This window comes from Sander lucioperca, chromosome 17 (genome assembly GCF_008315115.2).
Source record: "Sander lucioperca isolate FBNREF2018 chromosome 17, SLUC_FBN_1.2, whole genome shotgun sequence".
In the NCBI taxonomy this organism is placed as follows: domain Eukaryota; kingdom Metazoa; phylum Chordata; class Actinopteri; order Perciformes; family Percidae; genus Sander; species Sander lucioperca.
This window is the reverse complement of record NC_050189.1, coordinates 24,994,144-25,016,557: the sequence shown is the minus strand read 5'-3', so window position 1 is coordinate 25,016,557 and position 22,414 is coordinate 24,994,144. Positions and strand designations below refer to the sequence as shown.

Sequence of the window (22,414 nt, the reverse complement as noted above, 5' to 3'; positions counted from 1 at the left end):
GCTGCCATATGAGGTGGATGATTTGTCCCAGTGTTAGTTCCAAGTCCTTCTTTTTTTAATTTTCCAGGTTTTCATCCGTTCAACAGGTATAGAACCAGTTTTTTGGCAGCTTTTGAGTGGAATACCGCTTGTTCTAGATAGCAAAATCAATCTATTTTCCTTTTCACTCCATCTGTGCCTATAACGTAGCTCTCTAACTTCATTCAGTCAGGACTGCAAAGGGCATTGAGAAGAGCTAGGCTGCTAAGTAAAGCCAAGACAAAGAAACATAACTCATATGGCACAATCCACATCAGATGACAGTGCCAGCATACAAATAAACACCTTCTTTAGAGCAAGGTGAGCCAGTCCAGTCAAATCTAATCTGAAAATACAAAAGGCCTTGAAAGGCAAAGAGGAGTTAAATGAGTCTAAGATTGAAGGGTGGAGAGGGTCTTTATTTTTTGGCTGTCACTCAACATCTAAGAATCACATTGTCCTTGCAGTCGCAGAATTCATCTTTACATAATAATATTGACTTTGGATCCCAGAGTAATATACCTCTGCTGCCAAATACAGCACGATGCAATTAACAGACAGAGACACACAAGTGAGGCCCGGAGTTTAAGAGAGGACTAACATTTCATAATCTAAAGGATGACTCAGACATTTTAAATATTCAAAGGGGCAAAAGTCGAGAGCTTTTGATTACTTCCCCTTGCAGTCTCTCTCATCCTGTCACATGCACTTGTGTTCCGTTTTCAGCAGCTCCTGGAATTTAATTCAGGCTCTCAACTAGCAGTTCTGGCTTTTTTGTGTGCTCTGGCACAAGAGAATCTGTTTAAACCCGAAAAGGCCACGACTCATGGCTGGGGAGTATGTATACAGGTTGCTTCCACTGCAAAAGGGAACATAACTAACTCACTTTTATCATGTTAAATGTTTGGTTGGGTTTTGACAGGAATTAGGACAAAGAATAAAGTATTGTTTGAATGGATGAGGTAATAATGGTGAAAATGAGAAATGGAAACTGCTCAAGGATGTCCATGACAGATCACTCATATGCACTAACTCTTCACTTCCTTCACTTCTGCTCATGTCATGTCTCCTGGTGTGTAGAGCTCACGGACGGCCCGATCAGAAGAGGACAGAGACACTCTGTGGGATGCCTGGGGTTCATGGAGTGAATGCTCCCGGACCTGTGGAGGAGGCGCCTCGTACTCCCTCAGACGATGCCTCAGTTCCAAGTAAGGCCGCCTCTCAGCCAATTCTAATCCGAAAGCCTGATACATACTTTATATGTGACAATGTAGTGGACATGGGCAACACCATGGGTGATGCTCAGGCATAGTGCAATATGTAGTTTATTGGCGTGCTAACGACTGCAACTAATCATATTAGAGATAGGGTTGCTGCATGGAAAATATTTCTATTATGAGAACCAGAGACATACAAAATTCACATTTATGAGTGCAGTACTCACAGAATAATGCTATGTAAGAAGTTTTAAGAGAGGAGGGGGATTACGGTAAATTGAATATGTCTAATTTCAAGTTCGAAACTCACTGACCTATAGATAAATAGAAACATCACACGGACAATTTGTAAGCGTGTGTTCAAACGCTATCCAAGGTAATCTCCTCTTTTAAAGAGCAAAGTCCGGACTGGGGTTGGACTGGTTTCCATTAAAGTGCCATATCATGGCTTTAAGATTCAAGAGAGGGAAGGAGGAGGATGGGGGGCTCTTTTTCTGTAGCTCACAGCTGTTCTGCCAAATAAATCCAGACAGCGTCCCTAATAGTGTGAGTAAATCTCACCAATCGCTCCATTCCCATGGGCTGTAATGGGAGCGCTTAAAATACATATGACTGTAATGTGACTGTTAAATAGCCCTGAGGGGTCAACTGAGATCACTTGCCCATCCACCTCCTAAAACTGTCTAGACGGCCATATGAGCCTAAATCTTGAATTCATCAGTGACAATAGGGATCTGATTTTCAGTAATGGCCCGTTTGTTTCTTCACAAATCAAAGTATAACAATCAATGTCCCTTGCCAAAGTACATGCCACTTTTAATAATTCTTTTCTGTGATAGAGTTTGGGCTCTGCAAGCAATGAACCCACATTGGTTGGATTCCCACTGCTCATCATCTCGGCTTAAGTCTCAGGACAAACTGGAACTTGCACTTTGGACATCTTGGCCCTTTCATCCTGGTGCCAAAGTCACTCGGTTGGTTAGGCTTCAAGCTAACCCTGTGGGCTTCAAGATTAAAGCTTGAGGCCAAGTGTACTGGGCAAAGTGGTCAATTACAAATTGATTTGAGGAAAGAGGAAAAGGAAGGAGAAAGAAAGAATGAGAGGGTATGTTTTCTATAGAAATGTCACATTTATAGACTGGGAAATAGCTGCAGGGTGACTTCACCGCATTCCTCTGTTTTACAGTTCCCCGAAAGTATTGCTCTCTCACTAAAGGTAGCCAGTGAGTTTCGCTGCCAAAGTCCCCTCTGTTTCACTGTTTGGGGCTTCAGGGGGGAGCTCCAGCAGTGACAGGAGCAGCCAGTGAGATCATAAAACATTACAACAATCCAAAGACACACTGACAAAACAGGGCAGATCATACCCAAGGTCACAACCGAGATGTACTCTAAGGTGCTTCCAGCGTGCCATAACTATGAATCTGTCTGCACTGGTGCTGGGAAGCCAGGCTAAAAAAGCATAATGCTGTCAAAACCTCAAAGTCAATGTGCCATACCCCCCATGTGCTGCACTGTAAACATTGAGGTCAATGGCTTTTTCAGGAGTTCATTTAATGATATCAGCAGCAGCCATTTCTCTTTGCCTGCCCAGAATTTTTTGGTCAGGCACACCTCAGAATACCACTGGCTGTAAAAGCAATTGACGTGTTAAAAGGTGTTTGGGGTTTGAGCTCCATGTGGGATGTAGGCTGTGTGTATGTGAAGACGTACACGTAAGTCCAGGCCGGTATGTTTACAAACTCATGTGTCCTTTGGCAGGAGCAGTAATGTATGGGGTTCTTGAGGAAATGGTAGGACCCTGCGTCCCACCTTATCCCACCTCACCCTGCTGTTGCGTGGGAATGTGGGAGCAGTAGCTTGGAGCCGGGTGGCAGATCAAACAGCGTCATTAAAGAGCACAGCACAAGGCCCTGTGTGTGTGTGTGTGTGTGTGTGTGTGTGTGAGACACACCCTCCAAACCAATACCACTCCAACTTTCTGACCTTTAAACAAATGCACTTACGTAGGACCTTCTGCTAATGTAGATGCACAAGGGTTAGCCAACCTCCCAAAAGTGCACATGCTAAGTACAGACTAAACACAGATCGCCTGGCCCTCATTAGTCCCTCCTGCACAACAGACTTCACTTGATCGCAATCTCCATTATTAACAACCGCATTTGAAGCAAGTGTGGACATATGGATTGGGTGTCATGGCAAGAGAAAGCACTGCTCAAATCTTTTACGAGGCTCGTCATATTAGTCTTTTTTGTCATTTATTTTTATTAAAAGAGGCCAGCCTTGACTTCATTTTTACCCTGTTTAAATAATTGAAAGAGCAGTGTTCCCTATTGACAACCTTCCATCATTAGGAAATAAAGATGAGCAGTCTTGGGCAGGAGCAAGGAACAATTTAAGTATGCAAGTGTTGCAAATAACTTCTCACTGCTGGTGAGAATGTTTTTATTCTTCATTGGGTCACTGATTTGCAGAAATTACAGGCAGTCACATTAAATGACTGTGGCATTTTGGAATTTCACCAAAACCATACCACAACTGTGTTTAAAGTCTATATTTAAATGGTGTGGTAGTTAAAAGTGAATTTTCTCCAAGGCAACGACTAATTAAGCTGCTCTAATTAACTTGGGCCTGGCACCTTGATTACGTCTCCTACTTTACAGAATAGGAGACCACCCTCTGCGTTGCATGTGCAGTGCTAAAAACACCCAGCTTCTCGACAGTGCCACTGAGCCCATGTCCTGCCAGAATCAACAACAATCTGTGTACAGATTATGTAGAAGTCAATCATCAAAGGAATTAAAATGCAATTGAGGGGGACATGTCTGTACCAAATGTCATTCCATCGTATAGTTGTTGAAATATCACTTAAAACCACGACCTCATGTCGGCTCTAGAAAACAAGTTCATCACTCGGATGCGTCATCTGGGAACCATGAATGTCTGTACGACATTTTGTTCCAATCCATCTTGTAGATGTGGAGATATTTCACTGGATAAGTGAAAACTTTGATTTGCTGGTGGCGCTAGATGAAAAGTCAGGGGATCAATATAGCACTTCGGATTCATCCTCTGGGCACCATATAGACATATGTTCCAAATTTCACAATCTGGGCCAATAGTTGCCAAGACATCTCGCTGCAGACTGACTGACGGACCCTTTTCTGCTGTTGCTTCATCTTTCTCAACTACATGCTACCCTTCTTAGATGGCCTGACGGCTCTCAATTGCCTAAATTGATCAACAGCAGAGCTCACAGCAAGAGCATTTTTATTTCAGCCATTACAAACTCAGCCACATCTCATGTGTGAGTTGATGACATATATATGGACATTATGAGCCAAGTAAATCTTACTGCATATCAAATATTATAGGAAGTTATTACGATCAATTTTTCATGGTTACAATAGACTTGAGTCCATTTTTGTCTGAGGATGAGGTTGTTGGCATGCTCCAACTACTCTCTGTAGTTGTGTATTTTGTGTCTATTTGGCAGAAAAGAGCAGGGTCATAGTCTGTGAGTTATGTGTTATGCGCTCTAGTCATTTTTCCCTAACCTATGATGACGCCATGATGAATCCTTAGTCCCGGCCCTACTTCTGCTTAGCCTCCACTTTGTAGCTTCCAAAGTCAAGAGGAAATGAAAAGGGAAATTCATTTTATTCCCTTTTTTTTTTTCTTTTTTTCTCCAACGTTTAGGTTATATATTGGTCTTCATCCCACTGATCCAGATCTTTGCTATCTGTCTCTCAACTCTTGGTCTTTGAACATCTCTTGTTTAGGTCCAAGCCCCATGACCTGCTGTTTGGCTTGGCAGAGGGGACTGTCTGGATTCGTCACAGGGTCTAATGTTCTTGCCATGCCGCACACTTCACATTCACTCCCTCCGCTCTCTGGAATAATATTTTAAAAATCCCCAAGCCCTCGTTCATCTGTGAGTCCAAAACTCTGCAGTGTTGCCTCCAATCATGATTCCAGATTAGCTAAGGGCAGATGACACTGGAATTCTTCTTAAGTTCCCAAACTCAAAAGAATATCCTTTGATTAGTTTCCACTGGGGTCTTGGATAATTGGCCTATCATAGTCACCATCAATGGTTTATCATCACTCAGCATCAAAGCACAAAGGAATCCTAATTTTCAATAAGTGGGTAGCTCCATAATTTAGGCAAAGACACTGCAGACTGTCATGCAGATAGTCGTGATCCAAACCACTCCAATCTGTTCAGCAGACACAGCTCGGATGGCCCTACTGTGTCTGCTTTACTACTGTATGTGCAGTACTGTTGGTTTATGATTTGTTTAAAGACTGATCACTAAGACAAATGAGAATTTAGTACTACATTTTACTATTTTCAGTACCAGTGGATGACTAGTTTTCCCATTTAAAAAAAATAAATAATTCTCTTCTGCAGTTTGTAAAAGTTTATATTTTCCTGTTTTATCCAGATCTTTTTTGTAACTTTTTCCTTTTACATATTGGCTGTGATAGGTTGAAATCAATCATCATTTCGTATTTGCTGGATTGATATAAATGCAGGAAATAGCAATCACTTCTTTGCTTCATCGTGTCCCCCACTTGTGAAATCAAACACATGCCTTTGTATTTATGCATCATCACTGTGTGTGCATTAGTCTGTTACATCTTTGCAAACACACCACAGATCCCATGTTTGTTGGTTGCCACATCAGCACTGTAGGATTCCAGTCGCGCTCAGCAATTCAAAAAACGATAAGAGTCAACGGTTACAATACCAGTTGCCCCGGACGAAGATGATTGGTGTGGTTTTTTTTATCATTCGCCCCACAAAGCCAGTTCACCCACATGTTCATCTTTTCTTCTGCAGGACCTGCGAAGGCCAGAATATCAAATATCGCACATGCAGTAATGTGGTAAGTTCGGCAAGCTCATCTTTATGTAATGGATGTCAAGAGAGCTTTCAAGTGGTTTTTATTGAAATAAACTGAACAAATTGTGATTGAGAATTCAGTGAGGTGGAACTGTGAAAATATGACCAAGGTTTATGGCTAAAGAGTGTAACTTAGTGATCCACGATCCTGTTGTTTGAGAGAAAATTGGGGAGGAAAAGCATAAAACTTACTTTGCTTTGATTTATTATATGATCACTACGTTGACATTTAGCAATCACAGTCTCAACAGTCCTACCACCAAGACACATTTACAATAGTGATATACATTGTACTAGTTATAAAAATTGGCTAAATATTTTGTTTATCCTCAGGATTGTTCTCCAGATGTTGGTGATTTCCGTGCCCAGCAGTGTTCGGCTCATGCAGACGTGCGATACCAGGATCAGTACCATGAGTGGCTCTCTGTGTACAATGACCCGGACAACCCCTGCGCTCTCAAGTGCAAAGCCAAGGGCTCGGGCCTTGTGGTGGAGCTAGCGCCCAAGGTGCTGGACGGGACACGCTGTTACACCGAGTCCTTGGACATGTGTATCAGCGGAGTCTGCCAGGTAGGAGAAAGAATCAGAGAGCTTTGTTTTCATCCATTACTGTGTTTATATTTATTTATTTTAATGTATCAATCACAAGAATCCAAATATAGACTTGTAGACTCACATTATGGAGACTAAATAGAGAAACCCCAAAAAATGTAATTTTATATAAATTGTTATTAGGAAATCTGGTAGATGTATCTTCCAAAGTGCAGTCTCATACCATTACATTATTACATGTCATTTAGCAGACGCTTTTATCCAAAGCGACTTACAATTGCTGTATATATCAGAGGTTGCACGGAGCTCTGGAGCAACTAGGGGTTAAGTGTCTTGCTCAGGGACACATTGGTTGATGTATCGCAGTGGGAATCGAACCCAGGTCTCCCACACCAAAGGCATGCGTTGTATCCACTGCGCCGTCACCACCCTCATACAGTGTGTTGTATACATATACTGTATGTGTTGTGATTCCAGACATCTTTCTTGAGATTATGGCATATTTCATTTTTTTATGAAAATGACATAGAATAGAAATGGCAGCTAATTAAAAAGGAAACCTATTTTGCCCCAAACTATAAACTTCATGAGAAAATCATGTTAAATTGTGACCATATAAACCACATTAAAGGGAATTTCTTTCTAAAACAGAATATATTTTGTTTATTTATATATATACTTGTCAACACAATGATATATTACTGGCTCAAGTAATGGCATTACAATGCATTTGGATGCAAGAGCCAACAAGTAAATAAATTCAAGACAACCTATACACAGTAGGTTGACTTCAATGCTACGTCATGCCATCTGCTTTACAAATGAATCCCCAACAAGAACAATATTTAAAATTCGGTATTTGACCGACAGTCCAGGAAATAGTTTACAATGCATTTTTTCTCGGTTGAATGAAATTACGTCCCGAGACGTACAGTCTCTTACCATGCTTAGAATCGCACTGTGGTTTTGGTTTTGTCTTACCGACAGAAATTGTGAAAAAAGTCATCAATCAACTACGGATGATTGCAGATAATGTTTGATAAAAAACAGTGGGAACAAAATGGAACATTTTTTGGAAAACCACATGACGAACTCAAAGGGGATGTTTCAAACAATAGATCTGGTATTAATATGGAAGAACCCTGAGGGTTGTTTGGATCATTTGATTATAACATTTACATGCTGGAATGAAGGAAGACATTTTCTTTAATAAAATTTTAAAGGTCTAAAGGAACCAACGTGAGTACTTTTACTGGGACTTTTCCCCATTTTTCTTCGTATGCCTTTTTTTTCTTAATTGGAGTTTGTTTTAAAGCCGAAGATTAGAAATCAGGATGCTGTACAAGTCTTGGGTAATTTTTTTTTATGATTATGTAATTGTCTATGTTTTATAGATTGTAGGTTGTGATCATGAGTTGGGGAGTACGGCAAAGGAGGACAACTGCGGTGTCTGCAATGGAGATGGCTCATCCTGCAGACTGGTGCGAGGACACTACAAATCCCAGCATGCTTCAGGAAAAAGTAAAGAATCTTAAGATCTCTACTTGGCCAGCTTTTTTCTGTTTAAGTTTAACACAATTTATTTTTTATTTATGTATTATTTATTTATTTTAACACTATTTCATTAGGGTTGGTTTACTTGTAATAAGGAGTACATCTGATTGTATTTGTATTGCCAGTTGTAATTATATTGACTTTTCTATGAGTATTGATCGATACTGTACTACTATTTTTCTCCCTCTGTGTGTTTGTCTCACTCAAGCTGAGGACACAGTTGTTGCCGTCCCCTATAAGAGTCGTCATGTGCGTCTAGTCCTGAAAGGCCCGGATCACTTGTGTAAGTCCTGGTAGGTCCAGGGTGCCCTTCCATCCAAAACAGCTCAACATGATATTTATATTTGGCAGTTTATTGCCAAATACCTTTAGGTTATGTTTTATTATAATATTACTTTTTCATGATATATGTTAGACTTGCTTGACCTTTCTAATGAATATCTCACCCAAATAACAATCTAAAATGTAACTTTTATCATAAAATATACTACATTTTGGGCGTTCTCATAAGGATTGGTTTTAAAAGTAGCTTGAGGCAGAATAACCAGAGTAGGCATTTATTTCTCCCCTTTGCCCTGGCTCTAAGATGTAAGGTTTCCAGAAAATATCACTGAGGTCAAAGTACTGACATCAAGCTCCCCACTGGATCAGAAATGTTCCATCTCTGTCCTTTGCTCCATGGTTAGTTTATAGATTGCTTCCTTAGCAAGTACAAAAGAACTTCTTTTTCTGATTGGGCAGATTTTTCATTAAATATTTCCCCCGTTCTTTTTGGCCAAGGGCACTTAGATTGTAACCATCTGTCTGCACACGACTGCTTCTGTTTACTGCTTGTTCCTGTGTTTCCCCCTGTTGTTTTTGTCTTAATGTCCATGCTAACCCTAACCCTAACCCAGACCTACATAAGCTTCCTGGCAGTGCAAAAGTGAGTCTTTGTGCCTGCTAACGCAGCAGCCAATCCACGTTTTTCACGTGACTAGATCTGACTGAAGGTCTGTGATAAATCAAAGTCATCCATCTAGGATCTTGAAATTTGAATCGTATCTCCTTTTATTTGCAGTCTCATTTTGTCTGACACATTTATGATAAAAAATGTAGACAAGAAATTACCATCATTTATCAAAGGAAAGCTAAAGTCTCATTGTTTATGGACGGTCAACGGCCACACCTTTATACCGATATTGTGAATGTGATGTGTCCATTGTGCTCTAGCTGTGTACTTTGTTTCTTCTTTAGATGTCGAGAGTAAGACTCTACAAGGGGTAAACGGTGAACTGGTCTTTGATAAATCAGGGCAGTACAACCTGGAGAACACCACCTTGGACTACCAGAAACTTTCAGATAAGGAGGTCCTGAGAATCACTGGCCCACTGGGAGCCGACTTCACAGTCAAAGTAAGAGCTTAAATATTTCAAATCAAGTGACTTAAAGCTGCACTAATCAATATGTTTTATATAAACAAAGGCTCAGTTTACTATGTGTAATGTGAAAGAAAGAGACTAACCCACAGAGAATTATCACCCAACTCTTCAGTTTCCCTCAGCCTGAAATTATGAAACTTGTATTTGATTCATGGTGGAATGTCAGGCCTTGAAGAAGAATCATAGTACATGTGGTTTACTTAGAGTATGCGTTCAAACATAACACTTTTTTTTTGTTTTTTACAAAGCTTACATTGTCTGTTTGTGTGTATGCGTTACACACACACAAACACACACACACTTACATTGTCAGACGAGGGCCAGTGAGTGGACATTAAAAGTTATATAGGCTGCAAACTGGGAAACGCCTGTGAAAACTTCCCCCCTCATAAACACACAAGTCAGGATCGGACAATAAATAGGAATTCAGGAGACAGAAATCTGAGAAGCTATAAATGCATAATTTTCTAATCCGTTACGAGGCAGACAGCCAATTCATATCGCAGCGCTGGAAAAAGTTTGGACAAATGGAAAATTATATTAAAAAGTTGCCAGACAGTCTCTCCACTGTAAACACATGAATGTGAATGAGTGGCAGAGGAGTTTGATTTATGTGTTGTAGGTATAAACTAGCTTTGGCCATTTCTTCAATATGGTTGAGGTATGAGGTTAGAAGAAAAATGTTTGCTGAAATGTGTATGACACATTACAAGCTTTCTTTAACACAACATATGTGACACAAAGGCCTAATTTCTATAAATGCAGTCTTCTTTATCTAATCGAAGCAAAGCACTAAGAAATTGTCTTCTCTCATTCAGTAAATGATTTATTACTTCCTATGATAGGCACTTATCCTGCTAGAACCTGTGTTCAACCTGTGCAGAAAATGACATTTCAGGTTACTCAGGGTCAAATTTCTCCCATGTCGGTGTGTGAAAATGAACATCTAATAGATTCCAGTATCTACTATAAGTTCAGCTGCATCAGCATTTCATCTAGTCTCATGACTTGACGAAATTACATTTTTATCCAAGAAACTTTGAAATGATCTGAACACACCAGTTTGAAAACCCAGCTTAACACGTAAATGGTCTATATATCTAACTTAGGCATGGTCTGAGTTGTAGCCCAGTAATTTATTTCCTGCCCTCCACCCTTTTTATGTTATACAATACATATACAACACCCTGTAGGGTCTATATGGGGGGCAGTTTTTCTCCTGAGGAGTGATGGTAGTTTGCTGATCAGGCAACCAAACACCTGGGCATTTATGTTTTACTTGAAAATTTTACCATGAAATGCATTTTTATTCTCCAATTATACGTATATGGTAGCTGTGATGGCCCCTAGGGGCAGAAAGACTCTGAAACAAACCCACACCAACAAACCTTGACCCTATCAACATGTAGCTATACTGTATATAAGATAATGGGGGAGGGGGGGTCCTGTTGCTGTGTCACTTAGTATCTGACTAGCTTAGCTTTGAACGGCTTAGCTTAGTTTAGAATGGGCTCAGTTAAACCACAACTTGTGTGTTTACTCACCCAGTGAAAACACATAATGACAACTCTAACTGACTGACTCTCGGCAACAAGTGTATTTCACAAAATCTGGCATGTCAAACTACTCGTTCAAATCATTCTGCTTGCATTCATCATCCTTTAGGCGTATTATTATAAAATGAAATCCTTGCTGTGATGTAATATTTTTCAGTTGAAACAAAGTAGTGAAGAGATTTGGTGGTCACACCATGATCACTTTTTCCATACTGTAGGTGCAGTTTGCCAGTGGAGCAGACAGTGTAGTCCAGTACATCTACTACCAGCCCATCATCCACCGCTGGAGAGAGACCGACTTCTTCCCTTGCTCCGTCACGTGTGGTGGAGGTAAGCATGGAGTTGCATTGTTGACTCATCTGCTAAGAAAGCTGTAATGCCGAAAATTTATCTCCTGTGGCAGATAAAGGATAACATCTTTAATAAATGCTTCATGTTGAATTACTCCTCCACTAAATGTGTTTTGATGCATCACTTTAGTGTCCATTTATGTGTAATTTTTTTGTTGTCTGTAGGTTACCAGCTAACCTCAGCAGAGTGCTTTGACATGCGGAGCGGCCGGGTGGTTGTGGATCAGTATTGCCATTATTACCCAGAGAATGTCAAACCCAAACCTAAACTTGAGGAGTGCAACATGGAGCCCTGCCTGGCCAGGTTAGAGACTGTACAAAAACTCTTTAAAAAAGCAAACAATTTAAATGTATGTTAATGATCTGTCAACGGCAGTTTTTGTTATTTTAAATCCTCATTTCCTTAATTGATTCTGCCTTTTAGTGACGGCTACAAGCAAATCATGCCATATGACCTCTACCACCCCCTGCCTCGGTATGTACTCCCAACTGTGAGGACAAATAATAACATAACAAAACTATTGACACTTAACCAATCTCCATGATTGACTTCATGACTTCCCTTCATGATGTCAGATGGGAGAGCAGTCCCTGGACCGCCTGCTCCACCTCGTGCGGAGGAGGAATCCAGAGTCGCTCGGTGTCCTGCGTGGAGGAGGACATGCAGGGTACCATCACTCCCACTGAGGAATGGAAGTGTCTCTACTCCCCCAAGACAGCTATACTGCAGCCCTGTAACACGTTTGACTGCCCCACCTGGCTGGCACAGGAGTGGTCGCCCGTAGGTGCCCTTTTTCCATTATTATCACTGGTTATTATTTTTACACCGTATTAAGTAAATATATGGCCAAGAAAATGAAGTTTAAAGGCCACTGAGACACTGGCCGCTGAGCCTTAATTGATTACAATTGTTCTTTTGCGAGGTGCTGTAAAGCATCACATGACTAGAAATGTTGCGAAAGTTCAGCTAAAAAGCCAGAGTAACCAAATGTAAATAAGTTGATGTCTCGCTGTTCTGTAGCTGTTACCAACTGGAAAGTCAAATATTAGCAAACGTTTAATTTGTCTTTTGCGTGTGTGAATCACCACAGTGGGTCTTAATTAACCCTTGGAATTAGAAGAAGTAAAAATTATTAATGATTAATTGTTTTGGGGTGAAACAAAAATATACTCTGCAGACATCCTGACCTGTGATTCAGTCGTCACTTCAGACACCTATCAGCATTTCCAACATGACAGGAACACTTGCAACTGCTTAAGTTAAAACGCAACCTTGCTGTATGAGTCAGAGTAGCACTGCTGACCTCAATGTGAATGTCCTCTCTTGAACACACCATCCAAAACATACACACAAGTCTTTAATTATAACCCCAAAGTCAACAGCACATAAACTCATACTCAGTTTATCGGGGTGGTGCATCTGGATCATTTTACAGTTCCAGTTGGTTACTTATTTGGTGGAGTTGCTGTTACATTAACCATAAATATCCTCATGCAACTTCCTCGTGGGGATTTTTCAGCCTCCCCAGTTAAACAGGCACAAGCAGAGGCCCAGGGAGTCAAATTTGCAGCCCTCTAAAAACCTGGGATGCTGTTTACCTAGCACATTCTTCCTTGTGAACTTGCCTTTAAATGCTTGTTTTGGCAGCGGAAACACAAAGTTGACTCCTGAGCACAGAGCTGCAGGGAATTGGGAAGGAGTCTTTCTTTACTTCCCTTGAGTCAAGGGCTCTCTGTCAAACACAAGCAAAGAGATGTAACCATAAGAGTTACCATCAGTAATTTATAGACTATACTGTATCTGCTGAACTGTCCTGTCACCACCAGTGCACGGTGACCTGTGGGCAGGGTCTGCGCTACAGGGTGGTGTTATGCATCGATCACAGAGGACTCCATGCTGGAGGTTGCAACCCCACCACCAAACCCCACATCAAGGAGGAGTGCCTGGTGACTGTGCCCTGTTATAAATCCATTGGTGGGTTAGATTTTTTTTTTTAGTGCTGTCAGTTAAACGCATTATTAACGGCATTAACGCAAACCCATTTTAACGGCATAAATTTTTTTTATCGCGAGATTAACGTTCTTTTTGGCCTAGCAAAGTTTGTAGTTTTTTTCACATGCTGTTGCAACAACTAGTAACTTTAGAAAAACTACAACACCACACCGGATCTAGCTAGACTGGAAACAAAACAACATGCACGCCGCACACACTTGTTTGGGCTTGCGAGCCGGCCAAAGAGTAGTAGGCTGACGTTACGTTTTGAGTGGATGGCGAGCGCGAGACGCCGAAATGGATGCCAATAAGGTTCTGAATGGAAAGTTTACTTTTAAAAAGTTGCCAAATGGTTCCATTGACAAGACCAAAGTGATCTGTGTGTTTTGTCGTTGTGAACTGAGCTATCATCGCAGCACGTCCAGTCTGAAATACCACTTGATGGCCAAGCACACAGCTGATGCCAATTCTCCGCCCCCTCGTCAAAGACAGGCGACAAAGCACAAAGCAAGCCGATCCACTTTTCCATGTTGATAAGAGCATTAAAATGAGAAAAAATTATTGGACAAAAATAAATCTAGGGACATTTAGAATAGATAAAAATGTGCGATTAATTGCGAGTTAACTATGACATTGATGCGATTAATCGCGATTAAATATTTTAATCGTTTGACAGCACAAATTCTTTTATTTGATCATGTTTTAACCACCAAACCTTATTTCTAAAATAAATGTATCATGGGATGGTTAACTTTTGATGGTGATTTGCTCTAGATACGCTCCCAGTTGAGGCAAAACCTGTGTGGCATAAGCAGGCCATAGAGCTGGAGGAGGAGATCAGCGTTACTGAGGAACCGACGTGAGTACCAGACACCCAGATATGCATGCATACACACATAAAAGTCAGATCACAGTGATTTTGAAATATCTCTATTTGCTGCTTTCTTCTATTGAAAGCAGTAGGAACTGCAATTCAAACTTGTAAAAACATGCAATTCTGCTTTTATTTAATGGCACTGGCCTACAGCCATATACCTGTAATTTACTGTCAGAGGTGAATGTTCTGTTAAAACCATCACAGGTGTTGGGGCCTTATACAAAAAGTAAGTTAGGAGGGTGCAACTGCTAAAGCTGTAAATTACTCTGAAGCTTCATAACCCGTAAAAATAATTACTGTCACTCTGCAGGGATAAAGAAGCAAAAGTCAGATCCCAGATACACAGTTTTAACAACAGTTTTCACAACCCAGAGCTTAGAATTTTCCTGGAGGGGAAACTGAAGTAGACAGGGCCCTGTGCTGCCATGAAACCACCGTAGTATCGTGGTTGTGTTAATGTCAACGGCCATTTACAAGAACTTGGAGTCAAAATGTACGCCTGGAGCCCCCATTTTTCCCCTGGCAAGTTTTTAAAGTATGCACCAGTTTAGGTGCATGTGTTTGAACACCTGGGTATGCTAAATGTTTGTCAAGTAGAGTAAAGAAGAATTCACCCTTGCTGAAGTTAGATGCTGTTTTGCTTAGTGAAGGTATGAATCGTCAGTTCTAAGTAATGAATATGCTAGATGAAGTTATTTAAAGTAAAAGGGGAGGCTGAAGGTGAAAGCGGAAAAACATCTTATTGGGACCAGCGGACGGTTCAGTCACTGACTACCAGCATTACCTCAGCAAGCCTCAGATGTTCCAGATGTTCTTGTCCCACATATCAATTGACTAATAAAGGCTGTCCTCTGAAGATGGACAATGTTTGGACTCTACCCAGTGTCTTGCATGACTTGCATTAGCGACCATGTTAGCCAGTTCAAAACATCTGTTACTTTGACTTATCTTTGGAGAGAGAAAGTGGGAGGGAAGGAGAGATAGAGAAACGCCAAAACATATGATTTTGCTCTATTGTTTTTTTTGTGCTCCAAAAGCACATAAATATGTGTATAATATGCAGTCATTCACATGCCAACAACAATATTTGCCTACCATATGGGGCCAGGTTACGGATGTGAGAGGAAAGAGAAGGATATTCCTGTGTTAGACTTATTGCACCTCCATCGCCAGGCCTTATGCCTGCCCTGAGCCACTGCTGTGCAACTGCTTGAAAAATTAAACCCATATATGTTCCACAGCCTCACCAAAAGTGTTTTTTTCCCCAAATTTAACTAAAATGATTAGCATGGGGCATTGGCGGATATCACAAAAATGTGTTGTTTCCATCCATGATCATCCAACGAAATCACGATTGTTTTAGAACTGACAGATGTACTTTAACAACGCATGAAGATAAACATTTCTGTGGGTTCGCTTGTTGACTTTGTTGCTTGTGTTCCAAGGTCTAACTGCTGTGATTCATTTGTTTGTCCAAAACACGAGTCCTTGAGCACTCATAAAGAGCCAATTTTGCTGTAATTATGAGCTCTTTATTGAGGCATCTTATGAAACAGCAGGGTGTTGTTGTGTTGTGGTCAGACTGCTTAACCAAGGAAGAATGCTGCACATTGGTGCAAGCTGCCATGTTACCTCTGTGAAATACATATTATATGGTGGAGGAAACTACTTTGATAGTTTTATAAACCCAGAGAGTGCAGCGATTTACTGTTGCAGTTAGGCTGAATGTTTGCTTAACGTACCGTCAGTGTTACCTTCAATCGTATTCCCATTTTGAATAAAATGAATACAAGAGCAAAAAGAATACCATTTTATTGTTAACACCATACTAAAAAACTGAACACTGAAGAGACATAATCATACTCACATAGTGAGCTACAGAGCTAAGTTAGTCTGTATGATGTAGTGGAAATTACAAATCACTTTTGTTTCGTTTGTCTCTAGACAATTGCTGGGAAACTACTGATCCCGTCAGTGACAGTGGTGATTCAGTGTTATAAGTCCAGCCTGAGGATTCAGTGTTAAAGATTAGTTTGTATAAACTGAACACCTCTAATATGATGTTGCCAAAAGAAACAGTGATGAGCTGGGCCCTGAAGAGGACAGCTGCTGAATGTTGTAAACATTTGGGCTGCCTCCAACCACTTTGTATTCACGATCAGGTGCATAGCTGGGCGTAATGAGAACAATAGAGTAAAGACGATTAAACACGGACCCTTGTGCAAAAGCATGTGGTATGAAATACTGTTTGGTCTTTATATCTGCATATTCTAAAAAAAGAATAATCCCAGTGCTACATTATTCTGTAGGCACGTAATGGACACAAATGTGACATGAAACGGCATCTATGCTCTCTCCAATCAGACCTGAACATTATTTAATCATTATGGACATTCTGGGAAACACAGCATCAAGTAAATTCCTCCTCCTTGATCCTTTTAAAGAACTATGCTTTTTATTTTGGCCAATCTGAAGATCAAGAGGGATTCTGTCTCACACTTTCCAGTTTCATTATTTCTTCTTCTAACACTCTCACAAAGCTATTCAGGGGGTGACAGTGCAGTTTCTGCATTCTAACTCTCACCCAACCTTAAAGCAGCCATATTATGCTCATTTTCAGGTTCATAATTGTATTTTAATGTTGCACCAGAATAGGTTTACATGGTTTAATTTTCAAAAAACACCATATTTTTGTTGTACTGCACTGCTCTCTCTCACTGCTGCAGATCCTCTTTTCACCTGGTCTTTGTTTTAGCTACAGAGTGAGACCTCTTTTCTTCTTCTTCTTCTGTACCATCTTTGATTGCACTGCACATGCCCAGTAGCTCAGATGTAGATCATGTCAGCTAGCTAGCTCCATAGACAGTAAAAGAAAGGCTGTTTCTACAACTTTGGTCAGTTACAAGGCAGGATTAGCTGGGAGACTTCTAAATGAGGGCGCACATGTAAGTAGTTCTTTTGTAGATTATGGTGAACTTGTGTGTGTTGTAGCAGTGCTTTGCTATTGAGAACGAGGTAGCATGCTAGCGTTAGCATGCTAACGCTAACGCTATGAGCTAATGGTTGCGGTTAGCCTGCTCGTTGTTGGTTAGCTGTTCAAAATCGGCACGGCTTGTGACGTCACAAGCCGTGCCGATTTTGAACAGCTCACCCAGAGACTGAAGGCAGGACACATTCAGAAACCGTATCTCACTCTAAACAGCATGGATGGATTTTTTTCAAAGTTTGTATGTGTGTGGAAGCACCAGAGACACAACATAACACCCCAAATCCCAGAAAGTGTTTTTTTCATAATATGGGCACTTTAACAGGCCTTTTAGGCATTCATGATCTCGCACAATGATCTACAAGTATTTCCTTCTCTGATCCATTCTTTAAGATGAGGAAGGATGAGCATGAAAGCTGTTTATCCAAGAATGGCTTCATCCTAATGCTTCACAGCTGCTCAATTAACCACAGCAGGACTGGATTTCATAAATACTCAAGAAGTGTTTTTTTTTTAACTTGGCAGTAAATGACTTCAATCTGTGTACATGGGGAATGCACAAAAACCTGTGACTATAACTACTTTCAGGTCAGCATTGGTTTGGAAACAGTCCTTATCAAATCAAAAATGAAAGTGCCTTTCCAAGCCTGTATGTGAAGTATACTAACTAAATTAACAGCATATTGTTTATATTTGTATGTGTGCAATGAATCATCCTGTTTGTGTTGTCTTAAACCTGCTGCATCTCCCCTCCAGCTTCATCCCCGGTCCGTGGCAGCCCTGCAGCAGGACATGCGGTGCCGGGACCCAGCAACGGACCGTCAATTGCCAGGTCCTGCTGTCCTTCTCCCAGACAGTTGCTGACCTGCCTGATGACGAGTGTGAGGGGGTGAAACCTGCTACGAGTCAGCCCTGCTACCGTACTCCCTGCTCTGGTGTTTCGGGCCAAGGAAAAGAAAACCAAAAGGAGGGACAGGAAGAGGAGGATGGGGAGACACCTGAAAGAGAAGAACTACATGACTGGGAGTATGAGGGGTTTACGGAGTGCTCAGAGAGTTGTGGGGGAGGTATGGATCATTATTGACCTTTTTAATATAAGAAAGTAAAGAAATAGAACTAGGAAAGACAGGAATGGGAAGTTGAAAGATCAACATTTTCATCTTTAGCGCCACGCTGCTAGAGTGGCTAAATAGAGGAGAGCACATTCAAAAATCCTGATGCAACCGAAAAACTTTGTTAACTCACTTAATTGTACAAATACAGCAAATACATTATATTGTTTACAGTAGTTTGAATGCACTGTAAATCCTGGAGGCAACCCCCACTCCGTCAGTTTCACTGAATTTGTCCCAGTTGCTGTATTAAAAACAAATGTCACAGCAGTAACCGGTGACCTTATGTCAGTGGATGACCAAAGCCATGCCAGTATAGCCTTTGAAGTAGAAGTAAGTTATATGATGTTAGATGATAATGGATGGAATCCCAAGTTCAACCCTAAAGGTCATACATCAGCGACTTTCACAGCGGCAGTGAATGCAGCGCCAGACAGAGCCAGCTTTCCTAAACATCCTGCCAACATTCGTTGAGGCCCACTTTAATCTCCCCACCTCCACACCCAAGCCTCTATGCCTGAAATGTGGGTCTGTGTGTTGATGTCTCCACAAGTGTGCATGTGTAACTTCATTTCTGCACATGGGCGTAGACCTTTGTCAATGTCTGTGTGTGCGCTCACCCAAACCTAACAAACTCCCATTCGGGGGATGATTACAGAGTGGGATCAGATGTCACATACACACCCTGAGGGCGACGCTCCTGTGGACCATCACACCACCGTGGCGTTTGAAGTGCCTGCTTCACTGTTATTGTCCCCAACATTCGAAGCAGACTCTGAGATTTATGTTACGTTGCTTTTAACATGACCTGACATCACACCCTGAAAGTTTTTTTCCCACAGTTCAGGCCAGAACTTACTCAGACAGCTGTACTGTTTTGATGTTCATTGTGCCCCAATAGGTACAACCCTTGCTTGCTTTCATTGAGGGGCCAAATATCTGGCTTCATTGCAGTGTCTGCTTGCAATATTGTATGCTCCATAATATGATCGGAGGGTGATAATATTGGAGAGATGCTAAACAAGAACAATATGTGTTTGCATTTTTGGCATTCTTTTTAAGAAGATATGGTACAGCAAGTATACACATTCTAAAAAGGTGAAAGCACTTATGATTGAAACGTGCAATAGCTCATGGTTCTTTGGACATCCTTTGTGACTGCTCGGTGCTGTCTAATCCCAGGTGTGCAGGAGGCTGTGGTCATCTGCCTGAACAAGCAGACCAGGGAGGCAGCTGACCAGAGCCTGTGTGTGAGCTCCCGTCGGCCCCCGCAACTCCTGCAGGACTGCAAAACTCAGCCCTGCCCACCCAGGTACAGTACAACACAGACAACACATAATTATCATTCAGACATTGTTTAAAATGGTTTGTGCATGAACATTAAAATAGACTTGATTGATGGATGCAGTTAAACTGAGGTGGACATGTGTTTTTTTGGAAAAAAGGATTTGGCTGCATTCAAGAAGAAAATATTAATTAAAAACAGGACTGAAATCTGGCTCTGCTCTTTATTAGTTTGCCAAGACTGTAACCCAGCAAAATATGCAATATATGGAGCAGGGACATTCATGTACCATTTCCCAGATTATCCCTGGGTTCTACACCTGGAACTGCTTAACTGGAACTGCTTAACTTTCAGACTATCAAAAAACACACATTGCACTAGTTGAATCAATTAATCTCTACTAATCACTGGTTGTGTACAAAAGAGATTCAAATCCTTCTAATCCACTACATTATCCTTCTCGGTTTAAACCACATGTGCCAATTAAATCACCATTTAGGCCACCTGGGTCCAAGTGATACTGAAGCAGAAGGACAGAGATGGATGGTTGCATCATTGAGAGCATGAAATGTAGCCAGTGGGACAGCTTGTTGAACCTGGTCAGAATCAGACATTAAGTAGGGATCAGGTTTCAGTGATGGCTAGGGGTGCACAATATATCGACTCAATATCGTTATCGCGATATCACGTTGCGCGATATTATACCGAAAGTCTCGCGATAATTACGCAATATTTTGTTTGCGTTGCATCCCGCCCGACATGTACCCAAAGAGTATAGAAGCAACAAGAGGCGAAACTCAATAGAACGTTGTGTTACATTCAGTCTAAGATGGCGGAGCTGCAGTTCCATTGAGTTTCTCCTCTTGTTACGTCTATACTCTTTGATGCACCTCTCGAAAAATACACATCACTTGGTAGCGTTGTATTTCCCCCGACTCATTTCCTGGTTCTCCTTCTCCATAAACAACATGAAATCAAGGAGAGGGTTAACTTTTCCTGCTCCACATATCCCACCGTGGTCCGAAAGAACAGAGGAGACACTTTGTTTCTCTCACTAAGACTCTAGAGTCACTACTCGCTCCAAAGAAAATTGCCGTCACTCTCTCACTTCTACCTCGCTCTACCACACACCAGAGCACGTATAAACATCAGCTGCGTGGAGCCTCTGCAGAACCATAAAACGAAGCGAAAGAAAAGAAAGGACCTAAAGAGAGAGTGAAGAGTGGCGCAAAAAGAACACAAAAGTAAGAAAATGAGTGTTGCTCTGGGAGATGACGAAATAACAGAGATTGAAAGGAAACCTGCCTGGCCTACCCCCGGTTGCTTGGCAACAGTAAACAGAAAGTCTTAAAAGTTACTTCAGAGGTATTGTTAAGTCACAAGAACGATGTTTTTTGATTTAAAAGTATTTATTTCTCGATAAAAGTAACACAATATATGAGATTAAATGCCAAACATATCAGATATATACATAAATACGATGTCCTGAAGCGTTTTCCGCCATCTTGAATTATTTTCTTCGACTTGAGCCACTGACATACGTCACGCTGCCTTCACTCTGATTGGCAGTTGCTCGTGGCCAAACGGCCACTCCCATTGAAAATGAATGGTAGCTGTCTCTCGTAGCTAATGTGACTGTAGGGTAATGCCTCCTCCTCGGTAGCTCGGAAATACTTTGGTTTTAAGCCAACAGATGTGCATTGCATTGTTTTTTATACTGTAGTGTATATACAACCAGTACAACATGTCCTGTTCTATAGACATGCTCTTTATTTATTTATTTTATACTGTCCAAGCAGTAAAACATGTCCTGTTCTGTAGACACATGTTGGACCAGTCCAATATGACTGTCAGTTGAAATAAACCTTGTGTTGTAAGAAAACTTGTTTTATTTGTTATAAATCTATTTTGATGCGTTTTCCCATAACTTTGGTAATTTTACATATGTTTACAAATATCGAAATTAATATCGATATCGCAATATTCATTATCGATATTGCAATATCACATTTTTTTTCAATATCGTGCACCCCTAGTGGTGGCTATACCTGCCAGGCTGACGTGAAATAGTCCTTGGAAGATCTGCCCATTACATTATAACATATGTTTGTGTACGAAGTTAACATTTGGCGTAATATGAGGCACAAAGAATTCTCATGAAGTGTCCAAAATGAAAAAGATTTATCCTTTGGGGAGTATGAATGTGCTTCATAACCGCCATAACAATTTGTCCATTAGATTTTGATATTTCTTCCATATAAATTGTGGTGCTAGAAGAAATGTCAGGCAGTCACCAAAAACATATAGGGCCCTATTTTAACGATCTGAAATGCCATCATCAAACGCCAAATGCAAGTAGCTTTGTGGGCGGATCTCGGGCGCTCTTGCTATTATACCGGCGGGATAAATGACTCTTGCGCCTGCTGCAAATCTAAAATGGGTTGGTCTGAAGTAGCTACATTACTCATAGGTGTGGTTTGGCCGTAACATGCAATAAACCAATCGGAGCGTTAGTTCACATTCCCTTTAAAATGGCGGATTGCTATTATCATGCCGGATTTGCTAGGCGCACGCTCTTAATACATCC

General features: G+C 41.0%; 1 protein-coding gene across 4 annotated transcripts in view; it reads left to right on the top strand.

Moving 5' to 3' along the window:
- The window catches only part of LOC116039922 (ADAMTS-like protein 1), a 113,656-nt gene that overhangs the window by 78,288 nt on the left and 12,954 nt on the right, over positions 1 to 22,414 (top strand). For 3 of the 4 annotated variants that reach the window (XM_035994093.1, XM_035994092.1, XM_035994094.1), the window contains 14 exons: positions 1,099 to 1,226; positions 6,079 to 6,124; positions 6,475 to 6,711; positions 8,088 to 8,214; positions 8,456 to 8,530; positions 9,484 to 9,641; positions 11,443 to 11,554; positions 11,740 to 11,878; positions 11,999 to 12,049; positions 12,151 to 12,355; positions 13,402 to 13,549; positions 14,342 to 14,426; positions 18,187 to 18,497; positions 19,725 to 19,854. In XM_035994093.1, the coding sequence (XP_035849986.1) occupies positions 1,099 to 1,226; positions 6,079 to 6,124; positions 6,475 to 6,711; positions 8,088 to 8,214; positions 8,456 to 8,530; positions 9,484 to 9,641; positions 11,443 to 11,554; positions 11,740 to 11,878; positions 11,999 to 12,049; positions 12,151 to 12,355; positions 13,402 to 13,549; positions 14,342 to 14,426; positions 18,187 to 18,497; positions 19,725 to 19,854 (1,952 nt within the window). Of the gene's footprint in view, positions 1 to 1,098; positions 1,227 to 6,078; positions 6,125 to 6,474; positions 6,712 to 8,087; positions 8,215 to 8,455; positions 8,531 to 9,483; positions 9,642 to 11,442; positions 11,555 to 11,739; positions 11,879 to 11,998; positions 12,050 to 12,150; positions 12,356 to 13,401; positions 13,550 to 14,341; positions 14,431 to 18,186; positions 18,498 to 19,724; positions 19,855 to 22,414 lie in introns of those variants that run through there. The other variant, XM_031285119.2, reaches the window with a different exon arrangement.